The 17,307-nt window shown below is 41.3% G+C and overlaps 1 protein-coding gene across 1 annotated transcript in view; it reads left to right on the top strand.

The window, feature by feature from the left end:
* otofa (otoferlin a) overlaps positions 1 to 17,307 on the top strand; it is a gene marked incomplete at both ends in the record, with an annotated part of 79,068 nt that overhangs the window by 45,953 nt on the left and 15,808 nt on the right. The window contains 11 exons of the mRNA XM_080048427.1: positions 1,949 to 2,172; positions 11,739 to 11,847; positions 11,959 to 12,148; positions 12,436 to 12,556; positions 12,987 to 13,087; positions 13,797 to 13,887; positions 14,634 to 14,750; positions 15,312 to 15,464; positions 15,911 to 16,103; positions 16,565 to 16,689; positions 16,795 to 16,929. Coding sequence (XP_079904553.1) covers positions 1,949 to 2,172; positions 11,739 to 11,847; positions 11,959 to 12,148; positions 12,436 to 12,556; positions 12,987 to 13,087; positions 13,797 to 13,887; positions 14,634 to 14,750; positions 15,312 to 15,464; positions 15,911 to 16,103; positions 16,565 to 16,689; positions 16,795 to 16,929 — 1,559 coding nt within the window. The remainder of the gene's footprint in view (positions 1 to 1,948; positions 2,173 to 11,738; positions 11,848 to 11,958; positions 12,149 to 12,435; positions 12,557 to 12,986; positions 13,088 to 13,796; positions 13,888 to 14,633; positions 14,751 to 15,311; positions 15,465 to 15,910; positions 16,104 to 16,564; positions 16,690 to 16,794; positions 16,930 to 17,307) is intronic.

The following is a 17,307-nucleotide window of genomic DNA, read 5'->3' as shown; positions in this document are numbered from 1 at the left end:
CAGTAGATCCTGAATCGAACCACGTCGATCCCTTTGCTTATGTCCGTTTGAATTAAGCGGATGACATCGAAATCGACTTGCAATCAATACATACATTAGCATAGGTTAAACCAAAGTACAAGATCCATGATTATCAAACAGTGTTAAAGTGTTAGGTGTAAAACTCTTTGACAATTCCCCCTATAATGCTCTTGTGATGCAAAGAGACCACAGCATGAGTAATGTTGTGATTAAGTGAGTCATTCAAAAGTCTAATCTGAAGAATTAAAATCTGCTTTTTAAACAGGGCATGGACCAAAGGTGATGATTTGGATAAGGATATGAACTTAAACTGTAAGGATTGTCATTGTCACAGGCAAATGCGTTGATGAGTTGTCAGCTGCTTTTTTGTCCTGCCAGTCAGTACAGTACAAAAGAAAAAAGGCTTCTTGTCCAGGTGGATCTCAAAAGATTAGAACAGCATTTAAAAAAATAATAATTCTGTAATTGAATTCAAAAAGGGAAACTTTCATATATTCTAGATTCATTACACATAAAGAGAAATTAATCCATTATAAGCATACCTTTGAGAAGGTTGGTTAACGTTTTTCTTTGAATTGGTTTTATGTTATATTCTAATATTTCAGATACTGGATCAATTATTCCATGACCTGTAAGCAGTAATCATCAAAATTAAAACAAAAGAAAGGCCTGGCGTATGTCACTTTGTGTATTGAATCTAGAATAGGGGAAGGCGGGGTGATTTGTGCGTTTTGGAAGTTGCAAAACCCCTTGTTTCTAGAAAACCGTGGAAGAAATTGGAAATGTGACCACATATTTAAGAAGAGCCATCCATTTGACTCATCCTGTAAAGAAGGGAGACACAAGGAATAAGATATAAGCACATTTAAGCTCAAAAAACTGTGTTTTGCCTTTCAAAGTAAAATTTCCATGATCAAGGTTTTTTGATTATTGTGTCTGAACAATTATAGACACGTTTGAAAACATTTGACACATGTTTTAGTGCTTTGGTATGCTACACTTTGAGTCTATATAGTTAGCACAATGTCAACCCTAAATTGCTGCATCATGCCTATTATCCAAAATTCTGGGGATGGGGTGATTTGTGCGCAAGGGCCTGGGTGAGTTATAAGTAAGTAAGTAAGTAAAATGTATTTATAAAAGCACATTTATGACAGTTTGCACTGTCCAAAGTGCTGTACATAGTGCATTCAGTAGGTAAACAATGAAGGTACAATAACAATAACCAAAATAAAAGACGTAAAGCCCATACATCCACATAAACCCAGATAGTAGTGCAGAGGTAAGATAGTTAATGGGGAGGAAACACCAGGGTGTACATATGGGTTTTGAGCCTTGATTTAAAGGCAGAAATGTAGGGGGAATCACATTTGTCAGGTGGCAGTTGGTTCCACAAGCACGGAGCAACTAGTGCAAAGTACATTTCTGAGAGTTGTGCCAGTGGCATGGCTGTATACGCTGGTCACCAAAAGAAAGTGATTGTCTACAGTAGCTCAGAAGAGAGTGACATCTCAATTCCACTTAACGACACCATTGATGAGAGTTCAGATGGCCAGAAAGATGATGATGGTGACTTTGTCATTGTGACACAATGACGCACAAATCACCCCACGTAGTGGGGTGATTTGTGCGTCAAGACAACTTTTTTTCCGAAAGCTATATTTCTTAAACAGTTTATTCCAGATCCAAAGTTTTTATTGCCAGGTATGCACAACATCCTGAACTATATGTACATATTTGAGTTGGAGACATAACTGTCAAGGCCTCACTTTAAAATCACTTTGAGTAAAAAGTTGCACAAATCACCCCACCTTCCCCTATATGTTTAGTTTCACTTCTTGAATGGACTTTTCCACGATATTCCAAATGTTTCAACAGGGCCTTGTATATTACCACAGACATTTTTTCCCCCTCTTACCTCTTCCAGGGTTCCTGCCCACCATGGGTCCAGCTTGGGCCAACACGTACGGTTCCACCCGTCAGTACACTCTGATGGACGAGCACCAGGACCTGAACGATGGTCTGGGAGAGGGCGTGTCCTTTAGAGCCCGCCTCCTGCTCTCTGTCGCCGTGGAGATCCTGGACACCACGTCACCTGAGATCATGAGCTCCACCGACGTGCAGGTGGAGACCATCTCCAACATCTCAGAGGTGAGGGAAGAAGTCATAAAATGTCCCCTCTGTTATCCTGACCTGTGATCCATGAACACAACATGCAGCCTGTCCTCTCCTGACCCAGAATAAACAGTGCATGCTGCAGTAAACAGCCCATCAGGGAAATCAGAAGCGTTAGATGCGTGGCTTCAAGGCAAAGCTTGGCCAGCTATCAGGCCCTTAGTTGTTTTGGTAGAAATGTCTCCCCTGGGAGCTAAGTCATCCATGCCAGCATGAGTCTGAGCTTAGTTGTCAAATAAATTCTATAAAGTGGCTTATTTATCCTCCCCTCTGCGAAAGTGAGCTTTTGATTGGTTTTAATCATAATTGTTCCTCTATACACAAAGTAAAATATGTCATTGGAGGTTTAAGATCATTCAAGAATAGTAAATGATGCATTTGAACTTTAGAGGTGTAACAGAAAATATTGTTGTGGTCAAATTTGGTTAAGTTCTTGAAGAGACGATTGCGTTTTGGGCCAATATTCAGTGCCACGATCAAAGACCCATTAATGTTAGACTTCAGCGGGTAAAGTTTATGGAAATGCATCACATCTATTATTCAGACCAGACTTAATGGATCTTCATTGATTTTAAGTATTTGTGACATCTTAAGTGCATCATTCGTACAGTTCATTTGAGCTACACTTGACATCATTCTCATTGTGGCTTCCTTGACTGTGACGGCTCCAACCTATGAAGTCACCCCTCATACAAACACACAGATACAGCATATCAGGGTATGCATGATAAATGATTTGCTTCTCTGGCAACCTTTTTTGCATTGTTTAGTATTTTTTTGTATTGCTTATGAATCCTAAGTAAAACAAATTATATCTAGGCTTGTATGTTCTACAGTATTTGGCCAGGCTTTGCCTAAGACATTGTGCTTAACTGCAGCTGTAAGCTATGAAGCAACGATTACTTTTTATATTTGAATAACAACCACATGAATAGATAAAAACAGGGTTCCTACGGGTTCCTGAAACGCATAAAAGTTCATAAATTTAAAGGAATACTTCACCCATACTGAACCGGCGTTCTATCATTATAAAATCACTATTATATTATAATGAAAGAGGTTTGTCCTGACTCAGTATTCCCTTGGTCCAGCTTTCCCGAAAATCCACACCCCACATTTTACATGGTAGTGGTTGGCGTGACGCGAAACGCTTCATACGGACCACCAGCCTAGAAGCGCCAAGAACTACAGGCCATCCCTTCCGCACATTTGTATGCCCACCAATAAGGAATGAGGGAGGCGGGAGCTCACGGCCGAGATGTAAACACAGCGTCCGCCATGTTTCTCCTCCGCTTAGCGAAGAAGCAGAGTCCCGAAAAACTCCGACCATGGCAGAAGGATATTTTCCATTTGTAACGCCTGAAGGGGATTTTTAATGTTTACTCTAGTGAACGGACATTCGTGTCAACCTGTATAAACCGGATTACAGCGAGGAAGAGAGGTGATAGTCGTAAGGAGGAAGAGGAGCTAGCTGTAGCTACACTAGCAGCTGCTCCATGCTGAAGAGGAGCCCCGCCGCTGTGCCTGGTGTGTTCGCAGTGTTCACTGTTAGAAACTTCACTGTAGCTTTACTCCACATATGGAAAGAGGGACCCCGGAGACATATTTCAGTATTGAGACGGTGAACTGTAGGCGCCAGCCACAGGCCGCGGGGAGAGACGGACGTCGACCACAACACAGTAAGTTTTTATTTTTACTCATTCATCACCGCCACACTTCTTGCATTTGCGTCTGCCTTTCTTTTTTCCCCTGGCGCTTGTGTTAGCAGATCAGAGCAGCTACACAGCACTTTATTAATGTGAATTATCAAAGAAAAACTCATGTAGCAACAGGCTGGTAAAAGCAGCGCTGCAGCAGTGAGACACTGACTGTGTGGGGGGAAAAACTGCGAGCTAGATACACTGCACATACTAGGATGTGACCCGGGCGTAAACACGGCTTAAGTGTTATATCTTATTGCAGTTTTGAATCCTGTTCTAAAATGTCTTATTGGCACTATGTTTTCCTAGTTTTGGTAACATGCGCAGCAAAGCTAACGTGACGTAACCTTGCCGTTCTTTTTCATGTATGTGAGCTACTGCAGGCTAAAATTAGCTGGCCTTACTAATGTTTTGCTCAATGTTTTATAGACAATATCGCTGATTCATGCAGTTTCCTGGCGTGAATCCTGCAAAGAGAGAGACCCAGCACCTGACCATGCACGTGATGAGCAGTACCGTGGCTATCAAGAAACAAGATCGAGCAGCTGTGACCAGAATGACCTGAGCCAACACACTACACATTTTATTTTTATAAATAGTTGTTCATATGTTTGGATTAAAACTTTGAACTCAAGTTGGTTGATGTGGTTTGTCGCTTCCTGCTTTCCTACTGTGCAGACGCTTTTCTGTTTGCTCTCTCCTCCTCTTGCACTTTTTGCTTACATTCTTCTTTTTCGTCAACATAAATTTAGCAGCAGCTCCTGGATACATACAAATCAATGGGACTATAATTAATTTTATTGTTTAATAGATACTACAGGCACTTTTAGAAACTTTTACGACCTCCTCAACAGAACGTGAAGAGGCCTACAAACAGGACAGGCCTGTGGTGACTGTAAGCGAGGTGCTAAGCTAAAGCTAATTAGCAGCAAGATGCCTCCCTTATCAAACGAGGAGTACCAAATACTCCTACAGAGGATTACAGCACTGGAAACAAAAATGAATCGAATAGAAGTGAACGTGGAAGTGAATGGACTATGTGGGAACGACACCACTCTATCAGTGACTAAAAACAGTGGACAAGATCGAGCTAACGCACAGCTAACTAGCACCAGCAAGGCTACGAAGAAACAGAAGGACTGTGTTCAAGGCAGTGATAACCCTCCCTGGAATCGTCTTGGTGCAAAGCCAAAGAGATTGGAAAAGGGAGGACGGATAACCGGCAGGGCCGAGCGCCATGAGATGACTGATCTGGACAGCTGGCCTGCGTTATCACCTAGGCACAATGCCTCCTCAACCCCCGTGCCACGGAGGCCGCAGCAATGGATAGCTGCCAATGGGAGACGTAACAACAAACTTCCCCAGCAAACAAGTGTGCTAGTGTCAAATAGGTTCACCCCACTGTTACAACTCCCTGGATTTCCCTCTGATGACAACACAGCAGCCTCACACCGCAAGGTAAGGCCCGAAAGCCAAGAGCCACAGAGAGAGCTAACAACCGGGCTAACCAAGCTAACAACCGGGCCTAAAACTCTAATTGTTGGAGACTTTTCTGTTAGAGATATGAAAAGCATGTTTAGTGTTGATACCAAAGTACTCTGCTATCCAAATGATATGGTATCTGACTTAGAAAAAAGAATCCTGGACATTGCAGCTGCTCACACAACTGTAAAGAACATCATTCTGCACATCGGATCTAATGATGTTGTAAAGCAGGAGTCTGAAATGTTGAAACAGGACTTTAAAGATCTCTTGAACACGGTCAGCTCACTGAAAGCTAAGGTGTATATCAGTGGTCCTCTGCCACCAATCAGAAGAGGAACTGAGAAATTCACCAGATTGCTGGCACTGACCACGTGGCTTTCAGCTGCGTGCCCCGACCATTCAGTGCATTTTATTGACAATTTTAACACTTTCTGGAACCGCAGCCAGTTTTTTAAGACAGATGGACTCTGCCTAAATAAGACAGGATTAGAAGTATTCATATCAAATGTGTTCTACATCCTGCGCCACCCATCTGTTCGTGCCAAGGACAAGATACTGGAGAAAGCCAAAACACAGCATTGCAGCAGCGCCGAAGGACAACTGCCGGCCCCAGATGACAGCTCAGACCATGAGAGATATCAGGGCAGAGAGGAGGGGGCTCTACCCATCCCCGTCTCCCCTAGACCCCGCAGGTCATCACCAAGCCGACCTCTCTCTCCTCCTTTCTCTCCTACACTCACCCTTTCTCAATCCTCTCCTGAGCCGGAGTTCATGGAAATCGTTCGTACTCCCCGTCCTCGAAGTCCATCTACCCCCCCACAACTCCCATCTACCCCCCCACAACTCCCATCTACCCCCCCACAACTCCCATCTACCCCCCCACAACTCCCATCTACCCCCACACAACTCGTCAATCTCAGCCACAGTGCCCGGCTCGTCACCCCTCCACGCACACCCCCTCGGATCTCACCGCTACGTCGTCGGCAGCAGCAGTGGGCTGCTCGTTTACGGAATAAAAGCACTTGTTGATACGAACCGGGCCGCGGCTACATAGTTACCGGCTTTGACTCACAAGATAAGCCGGGGCCCTGTTTCTCAAGGTTTACCTCAAGAAACAGGAAACTCTTAAATCCTGCAAATGTATCTAATCTGATAAGTATTCCTCTTCAGCCACAGTTGGCTGAAATAAATCGGGGTGACCATGTTTCGAACACACTAAATGTAGCTTTATTAAACATCAGATCCTTGGCAGGAAAAACATTTTTAATTAATGATCTTATTACTAGGCACAATCTTGATTTCATGTTTTTAACTGAAACTTGGTTAGACCAAGATAACAGCTCAGCTGTTCTCATAGAGTCCGCCCCCCCAAATTACAATTTTGTGAGTGAATCCAGAGTGCATAAAAAAGGCGGGGGGGTTGCTATTCTGTTTAAAGAATCTCTACAATGCAAAAAGATGTCTTATGGAAATTTTGATTCATTTGAGTATGTGGCTCTACAGTTAAATTCAGCCTCTAGAGTTATTTTCATTAGTATTTACAGGCCACCTCAATACAATACAAGCTTTTTTGATGAACTTACTGAACTGCTGTCTGTAATATGTACTGAGTTTGACTGTGTATTAATCGTCGGAGATTTCAATATTCATACTGACAAACCAGAGGATAGATGTGCGAAAGAACTGTGCTGTGTCCTTGACAACTTTGGACTAAATCAGCATGTTGACAAACCAACTCATAACAAAGGGCACACGCTGGACCTTATCATCTCCAGAGGAATGAACATTTCAGACATAACTGTGGCAGATATGGGTCCCCTCACGGACCATTCCTGTTTATTTTTTGAGAGTACAATGTCTGTGCACACAATTGATCAATCAAAAGTAATCAAAAAGCGGTATATTACAGAAAATACCAGTGAAACATTCATTCAAGCATTTTCTTCGATACCACCCCTCCCCTGTAACTCAGTTAATGAGCTTTTAGACAACTTTAATGGCAAAATTACAAGTGTTATAGATGCTATTGCGCCCATTAAGATGAAGGTTGTCTCTGGTAAGAAAAGATCTCCTTGGAGAAATGCCCCGCAGGTCAGAATAGAAAGAAGAGAGTGCCGTAAAGCAGAACGCAGGTGGCGAAAAACAAATCTCCAGGTTCATTATGACATCTTCAAAGAGAAACTGTGCACGTTTAACTCAGAACTGAGAAATGCAAGGCATTCTTTCTTTTCTGACATCATCACCAAAAACAACAACAATGCACGTGCCCTGTTTGCTACTGTCGACAGATTAACAAACCCTCCTGTGCCAGTAGCGTCTGAGCATCTTTCCACGAGGGCTTGCAATGAATTTGCCTCCTTCTTTACTGAGAAAATTCACAAAATTAGACAAGCTGTCACTGCATCAATACCAAGTTCAACATATGTGTTCCCTCATAAAATCAATTCAAATGCAATGACAGAATTTTATCTTATAAACCACAAAAACCTGGAGGACATTATACAACACCTGAACTCCTCATCCTGTTGCCTTGACATTCTGCCCACAGGCTTCTTTAAAACTGTTTTTAGCTGTATGGCCTCAGATGTTCTACAAATTGTCAACACGTCCCTTCAGACAGGTGTATTCCCACAGGCCCTGAAAACAGCAGTCATCAAGCCACTACTAAAAAAGACCAATCTAGATACATCACTCATGAAAAATTATAGGCCCATATCTAACCTACCATTCTTAAGTAAAATCATTGAAAAAGCTGTTTATCAACAGTTAAATAACTACTTAGCAATGAATAACTGCTTTGATGTCTTCCAGTCAGGATTTCGACAACACCACAGTACTGAGACTGCTCTGGTTAAGGTCCTCAATGACATCCACTTAAACACAGACAGTGGCAAAAGTTCTGTCTTAGTTTTACTGGACCTCAGTGCCGCTTTTGACACAGTTGACCACAGCATATTACTAGATCGACTAGCAAACTGGGTTGGACTTTCTGGAACTGTACTAAGCTGGTTTGAATCCTACTTAAAGGATAGAGACTACTATGTGTCAATAGGCAATTTCACATCTGAGCGGACAAATATTGAATGCGGGGTCCCCCAAGGTTCCATTCTTGGCCCTCTTCTATTTAACATCTATATGCTCCCACTAGCTCAGATTATGAATAAGAACAAATTATGCTACCATAATTATGCAGACGACACACAAATTTACATAACCATATCACCAGGAGACTACAGTCCGATACAGGCACTGAGTAAGTGCATTGAACAAATCAATGATTGGATGTGCCAAAATTTCCTTCAATTAAACAACGATAAAACTGAAGTAATTGTCTTTGGTGCCAAAGATGAACAATTAAAAGTCAGCGCACAGCTTACATCCGTTATGTTAGAAGCCACACCCCAAGCCAGAAATCTTGGTGTTGTTGTAGACTCCGACTTGAATTTCAAGAAACACATAAAATCAATTAATAAATCAGCCTACTACCACCTAAAAAACATATCAAGAATTAAAGGGCTTATGTCTCAGCAAGACTTAGAAAAACTTGTCCATGCATTTATCTTTAGTAGACTTGACTACTGTAACAGTGTCCTTGCTGGCCTTCCAAAAAAATCTATCAGACAGCTTCAGCTAATTCAGAACGCTGCTGCTCGAGTCCTCACTAGGACCAAAAAAGTGGATCACATTACCCCAGTTCTGAGGTCTTTACACTGGCTTCCAGTCACTCAAAGAATTGATTTCAAAATACTGATGTTGGTTTATAAAGCACTAAATGGTTTAGGGCCAAAATACATTACTGATATGCTGATAAGTTATGAACCGTCCAGAGCCCTTAGGTCGTCTGGGACAGGTCTACTTACAGTCCCTAGAGTTAGGACTAAACGAGGAGAAGCAGCTTTTAGTTTTTATGCACCAACAATCTGGAACAAACTCCCAGAGAACTTGAGGTGTGCTGCAACTCTCAGTTCTTTTAAATCGAGTCTGAAGACTTTTTTGTTTCCATTTTAACCTGCAATTTTCATTCTATTTGCTTCTTTTATTAAATCCAGTTTTCATGTTTTTATTTTTTTTTTTTTTTATTTGCTTCTTTTAATCGCTTTTAAAAGTTTTATAATGTGTTTTATGTATTCTAATCTTGCCCCTGTAAAGCACTTTGAGTGGCCTTGTGTCTGAATTGTGCTATATAAATAAACTTGCCTTGCCTTGCCTTGCCTTGCCTTACTAACCAGAATGCTGTTCAACTGGAGTACTGTTAGAAAAATACAAATTTCTACTGGGGAAAAAGGTTGAGGACAGACTTCAGATGCTGAGCTACTGTATTTAATAAATAAGCAAATATTTTTTATGCTATCCATATAGAAATGTGACCTGAAGTACTCAATTGAAATATATTCTGGCTAGCTTTGGTAGAAAAACTGATAGCTTAGTTATTTTTCTGTGTATCTGTTTTTCCTGTGCTTCAGTATGATGAACCTACCTTGCATCCTTGTGAATTTATAACATTTACCTCAAATTGTATTTTAAAAACAATACACAGTAATCTGTGCATCAAAATCAGTTCAGCCAACAAGTCTGTACTGGTGAACATGGGTGTAGAAAGGAGTCCAAGATAAGGTAACAACAACATAAGATGTTTTATTGTTTACAAAGGAAAATATTGTGGCATCATGCTCAATGTTAAATAAACCAGGTAACAAACAATGAAACAATTCTTAAAAATAAACTGTCCAATATACGAACATGATAAATATAAGATACAAAAGATGAGCTATAAACAAAAAATATTTACAATTTAGCGTTAAATGAGTGGCTGATAGGGCACAGGTTGAGGTGTGAGGACATATTAGCAGAGCTGGGATGCTCCTGAATTTGATGTAGGGGACATATTTCCTCTCAGAAGCGTCACTGCAGCTGCCTTGGTTGCAGTTGAAGGGGAGACAGCCATTGATCAACTTTTTACCCCACTATCACAGCTGATATTGAGGGTGTAGACATCGGATTCTGAAATGTCACAAAACAATACAACAGTTAGGCTTCAAGTGAAACGTTAGCTGTGATCACTCACTAAAAATTATAGTCTGATGATTTTTTTTTCTTTAGTTGCATTACAAACACACCAAATGGTTGCAGCATTAGTTTGTTTCTGAAAGAGTTTAGCAAGGCCCCCTGACAGCAGCTATAACTGCATACTGTGTGAACAGAAATATAGTCAAATGCGTTGAAAGTCTTACCTGTACGCGAGTGCGTTTTGCAGGCCCGGTCCACACAACCAGTCCACAACGAAGATACGTCAGTCCCGTCCAGATTGTCCTCTTCACGCCCAGGCTAGAATATTTAGTTTCAGTCCTCCGGTTTGGTTTGAAGCCCGGCTAGTTTTTTTAGCCGCAGGCATTGTTGAAAACAGCTCACTATCTTGTAAACTGAAGAAAAGTTAGACTAGTGCGCATTTCCTTCCCTCCGTTTTACAGTGAAACAAATATTCATTGTGGAATCTACATAGAGTCTGTATTGGTCGAGGTATCGCCAAGAACTGTAATGGGAAGTAGTGTGTTTACAAACTCTCATCGGAGTCAGAGGTCAGACGAGACGAGACGAAATGTGGGCGGGGCCTTGGAGTGCTGCTAGCGCAGTGCATTGTGGTAGTCGGAGGATTTCTGACTTTAGAGGCAGAGACCGGCAGAGAGACCATAAAAACACTCTTTTTGCCGTTTCTCAGGCTAGGGTGAACCGATTTCTAAAATTTTTGCACATTTATAACACATAGGTTTTGCTCTACATAGGTACATTCATATTTCCACCGGTGAAATCATCCTTTAAGTTAAATATGAAGGCCTTTCAAAGTTTTGGAAAATATATCTTTTTCGAATTGACATTGGTCATTGAAAGTCCTTGAACTTATATATTATTTTGTGCAAGAATAGAGAGTTAAGTACTTTTTTGGCATTTTCAAGCTTTATTAGATAGTACAGAGTTGAAATGGGGAGACAGAGAGAGAGGGGGGATGACCTGCAGTAAAGGTCCACTGGTCGGATTTGAACCTGCAACCACTGCAATGAAGGCCGGAGCCAATATGGTACGCGCTCTATCCACTACACTACCAGAGCGCCCCAAGAGAGTGAAGTTCTTAAAGTTATTTTCTCTTTTTTACTTAAGGTTAGTGAATAGACTACTTTCCTCTGTCAGCATGTGTATCTCCTGCTAGTTCTCATTATACAAATTCTTAGTGTTGTGACAGGAATCAACCTTGGTTTGTATCTCAAACTATAGGCTGTGTTGGGTCCTTGAAGGTGTAGACATGAATTCAATGCACTTTACTTCCATTAAATGTTTTATGCCGTTTCTTCGCTGCCCCTTCAGAGCGCCACTGGGAAAATAGATGAATTCTTCCTCTTTGGGTCCTTCCTGGAGGCCACCATGATCGACAGGAAGATTGGCGACAAACCCATAAGCTTTGAAATCACGATAGGTAAATAAACCCATTTTTGTCAAATTTAACAGAAAACATGTAGGCTACTGAAGTCAATACAGCAACCAAGTCAACGGCATAACAGCGATGAATGTTCTGCCCCGCTGACAGGTAACTATGGCAACCAGATAGATGGCGTCAGCAAGCCGTCGTCGACAAGGAAGAAGAAAAAAGAGGGCGAGAGTGAAGATGAGGAGAACGAGCTCATCCACAACAACTCTAGTGAGGACGAAGGGGATGAGGACGGGGACCTGGTCTCTGTCTCCTCCACCCCGGCAATGAAACCTTTCATCACAGACAGGTCAGGGCTCAAGGGCCACGGGGGCTTCTTAGAAAGCCATTTAGGATATTTTGCTTGTTTAATTTCAGTCTAATAAAAGCCAAATTCGGCCATTGTCCATCGTTTACATCTGTCAGTAGTAGTAGTAGTCCAATGAATGTTTGCTGACGACAATAAGCTGTGTTAAGAGAGTTGGTTCACAGTCCTTTTATACATTCAAATTATAAACTAAACATGCAGTTTAGTAGCCAATGTTAAAATGTAAAATTTCAGATTATTGACCAAGGCACTTTGTCTGCACATCACAGGAATTACTTCCATCTTCCCTACTTTGAAAAGAAGCCGTGTGTCTACATCAAGAGCTGGTGGCAGGACCAGAGAAGACGACTGTATAACTCCAACATGATGGACAAGATCGCTGACAAGCTGGTCAGTGTGCACTCTTCTTACTGCTTTGCATAAGGGTTTCTCTAGCGGCTCCACTCTGTATTTTCTGTAGAAATTTGGTCAGTTATTGAAATGTATCCTGAAAGTAAATATATAGTAATTCTTCAATCCATTTGCTAGGTGATACGATATTTTATTGAGAATCAGAATTGTTTTGCTTCATGGTAAAGTCAGACGTTCCTCCACGTCAGATGGGTTCTTCCTCTTGGGATCATGACAGTGTGCAAATCATTTCGTCACAATTTCATTGGACCAATAATGACATTCTACGTAAAAGCCTGATAACTGAAATGTGCATCTATAGATCCTGTGGTACATAGTAGTGTTTGTAAAGTGTGTAAGCATTTGTAAACATCTCTTTTGGACATGTACCAACATGTACCAAGCCCTAGTATTTGCTTTGTCCCAACAGGAGGAGGGTTTGAATGATGTCCAGGAGATCATGAAGACAGAGAAGGCTTTTCCAGAGCGAAGACTCAGGGGAGTGCTGGAGGAGCTCAGCGTTGGCTGCAGGCAAGATACATAATAATAATCATTTCTCATGGACTGGTATTAAAAACACGGCCATTAAAGAAAACTGTTCTCTCCTGAGCTATACAATTGCTGGTAGCTCTCAAGCTGTAAAACTGTTAACATTAAAAATTACTATAAGCCCTTTGAGATCGTCATCAGAAGGTTCAAGGTTCAAGGTTCAAGGTTCAAGGTATCTTTATTATCCCCGAGGGGCAATTTGTTGTACAGCCAGCAGTATAAAAAGATGGCAAACATATAACATATAAGACAACAAATAACACAAACAGATCACATATTTACATGTGGTCAGAATTTCATTTGGGATCAATTCAGTTTCTATCTATCTACGTATCTATCTATCTATCTATCTATCTATCTATCTATCTATCTATCTATCTATCTATCTATCTATCTATCTATCTATCTATCTATCTATCTATCTATCTATCTATCTATCTATCTATCTATCTATCTATCTATCTATCTATCTATCTATCTATCTATCTATCTATCTATCTATCTATCTATCTGTTGTAGACTGAACTTTCATGGTTGCGTTTTTCACTTCTAGCATATGCAATATTACAGTCCAAAAGTTACTTTCAGATGATAGATAATAAGATACATAAATAAATCGATTGAATACAGAACATAGAGTCAAAGCAAATTCCATGTTTCATCCACATCATTTTTTTCTGATTATTTCCAGTCGGTTTGTGACTCTGGCTAACAAGGATTTGAACCAGGCGGGCCGAACCAAGCTGGATCGAGAACGGCTGAAGTCATGCATGAGAGAGATGGTATGATATATGTGTGTGAAATGGAGCAGGGAGGAAGGAGTGTGAGTGACAGAGGGGGGAGATGAAGCCGTAAATGAATGGCATCGATTTAGCTGCTGTTCAGTCACTATATTCTCAGAGTCCTAGTGGGTAAATAGAGTGAGTCCTTCTAAAAGCTGTGCCAAGAAATACATTTTTTAATTACACTTTCATTCCCTTTAATCGTTCCTTTCATTGTTTTTGCAATACTGTTTCACGTCCTTATTATTAGCTTGTGAGTACTACTAGCTGTAGTTTGGTCTGGCTGTGTGAGACTAGCTTGCAAGTAGGCTTTTGAATTAAAGAGGATATGCGGAGGGAATGGAGAGTGTTCTGAAAATGTAAAAAAAAAACATACGGTTTATCAAGATCAAGTGGTTGAACAGGTATTTGCATACGTTTACGAACTGAATGCATAGTGAGAAAAAAGAAATGACTTTATCGCACACATTCAGCACTACACAGCTGGGTGTTAGAGAGTGTGGAAACTGCAAAGGGAAAGCAAAAGTATTGCAGGACAACATAAATGAGTTTCAGAGGGAAAAAATGATTTATGGGTTTAGCAAACTGGTGTTAAAGGTCATAGGTGTGTTGGGACGCCATAAAAAAGGAATGAGAAAACAAGAGAAAAGTGACAGCCATTCATTTCTGTGTAGTTTTAATAGAAAAAGTCTCTTGGAACTTGTGTTAGTGTGCTACATATTCACTTGTCATCTCCCCTCTCACAGGACAGCATGGGCCAGCAGGCCAAGCAGATCAGGACCCAGGTCAAGAGAAACATAGTCAGAGACAAAGTCAAGATGGTGCAGAACTTCCTCCAGAAGCTCCGGTTCCTCGCTGACGAGGTACCGATTTAGTTCTCCTTTTTAACGCCGCCTTAACACAGAACAAGTGCAAATAACTATTAATGCTGAATAATTATACTGGTAATAAAGATTTGTGTAAAAATACATTAAGTTATAGTTAGGGTTACGTTGGAATGTTGATCACCTATTAAAGGTAGACTATGCAGTTTCAGAGGAGACGGATTTGTTTACATTTGCCGGGCCTGCAGTCAGTTTACAAAACATATTTTCTCCACAAGTAATTTTTAGTATTGAATAATTCTATCATCATAAATCAAAACTACATTATTTTAAGACACCTGGAATCAAACATAAGACTAGAATATGTTTGTAAACCAGACTGTGGGCCCTGCTGCTGTACACAACAACAGTGAAACGTTAACTTTTCAGGAAACTTTCTAACTTCAAACAGTGTTCTAAGGATCCAATTTTCCTGTGAGGAAAGTTTGTTGATTCAGTTATGAGAATATACAGTACCTGAAAATGTTCACTTCTCCGACACACCCAAAGTTACATTGTGCACCTTTACAGTAATGTAACCTATCTATTCATCTTGTCCAGCCTCAGCACAGCATCCCAGATGTTTTTATCTGGATGATGAGCAACAACAAGCGCATGGCCTACGCCCGGATTCCTTCCAAAGACATTCTGTACTCCATAGTGGACGAGGAAACCGGAAAGGACTGCGGCAAAGTCAAAGCTGTCTTCCTCAAGGTGCGATAACCTCTTCCTGCTCCTCTCTCTCTCTCTCTCTCTCTCTCTCTCTCTCTCTCTCTCTCTCTCTCTCTCTCTCTCTCTTTGCTTTCTCATTGAAACACACTTTGCTGTTTTTTTCCAATCCAAGATCTCTATCCACCCTCATCAACAGTAAAAGTTTCTGCTGACTGCACTGCCAGATGATAAGTAGTGTATTCAAGATACAAGATACAGTATTGGCAAGTGTTATGGTGGATATGCATGAAAATCAATGTGGTAGCTGAGCTCCTTAATATTCATGAGTTGGGACATGTTGCAGCATTGCCTGAAATTATGCTTAATGATTGCCTTGCTACAATAATACCAAAGATGGGGATTTGAAACATACTTTCCTCTGTTTTACAACAGTTTGTGATGTCTTGTTAAATGGAATGCTCCACAATGAGTCAGCCCTGTGTCCACAGCTTCCTGGTAAGAAGGGCTTCGGTCCTGCTGGCTGGACGGTTCAGGCTAAGCTGGAGTTATATCTGTGGCTGGGCCTCAACAAGCAGAGGAAGGACTTCCTGAATGGTCTGCCTAATGGTTTTGAAGAGGTCAAAGCCTCTAAAACGGATCCCATTCTTCAGTGTGTCCCCCCCGTCAGTCTCGTCTACGATAGTAAGTGTGCACAGACAATGAAAAAAAAACATACTCTAAATAACTGGCATGGACGCAATCACTTGTATCAAAGCTGCACCTGCAATGGAGGATTTGTTTTTGTATTATAAATCCCAGAGAGCTCTTGGATATAGAAGTTTGCATACTTGTATTATTTTATTCTCTTACCCATTAAGCATTGCAGGTTTTTCCTTGATCTACCACGAAGTTTGAACTTTAAAATCAATTAGAGGCTAAACGAACACAAACTCGCTCAGAAGAAGACATTTGACTTCTATTGATCGCCCTTACTTCATTTCGTGGATAACTTTTCTAACTTTAAGATGCAAAGCTATTGATTTTCAGTTAGTGTGTGTGTGTGTGTGTGTGTGTGTGCGTGCGTGCGTGCGTGCGTGCGTGCGTGCGTGCGTGCGTGTGTGTGTGTGCGTGCGTGTGTGTGTGCGCGTGTGTGTGTCCAACAGTGAAGCAGGTGTTCCAGCTGAGAGCGCACATGTACCAGGCCCGCAGTCTGTTTGCGGCCGACAGCAGCGGCCTTTCAGATCCCTTCGCCCGGGTCTTCTTCTCCACATACAGCCAGGTTACAGAGGTACGACCATGTTTGGGCTTACATGTATAAATTGCGTGTGGTGTGGTGTGGTGTGTATTTGTGTTGTCCATGTGTTAACTGCGTTGTTCTTTGCGTGTGTTGTAGGTCTTGAGCGAGACTCTTTGTCCTACATGGGACCAGTTACTTGTGTTTGACGATGTGGAGCTGTTTGGGGAGGCCAGTGAGCTGAGAGACGATCCGCCAATCATCGTAGTGGAGATATACGACCAGGACACTGTGGTAGGGAGTAGACTCTATGTGAATGAATGAATGAATGCATCATTGAGGGGCTGAATTAAAAGATTTATCATTGTAGTTTTGAATTATTTACTTTGCGCCAATAAAAGTGCTTCGCTCCTCTTCCTTCCCCCATGTCCGTCCGTCGGTCCACCACTGTCTCACTCCACGCTGCACTTCACATGAACTCTTGATTATGCTCATGCTGCACCGGTTCAATAGAGTGTGAAAGTATTAATGCTGTAGAGACTGTGTTGAGTTATAATTTGTAGTAGTAGCTATCTGATGGTAGCTGATGTAGCATGAATTGTTTGGTTCATTTTGCCCTGGAAAAGTTTTGTAAATACTTGCATGTACCTCCTTCATTTTTACCTTTTTCAT

This window comes from Ammodytes marinus (assembly GCF_949987685.1).
Source record: "Ammodytes marinus genome assembly, chromosome: 19".
NCBI lineage: Eukaryota > Metazoa > Chordata > Actinopteri > Uranoscopiformes > Ammodytidae > Ammodytes > Ammodytes marinus.
The sequence above is the reverse complement of the archived record's forward strand: the minus strand, read 5'-3'. Positions and strand labels throughout refer to the sequence as shown.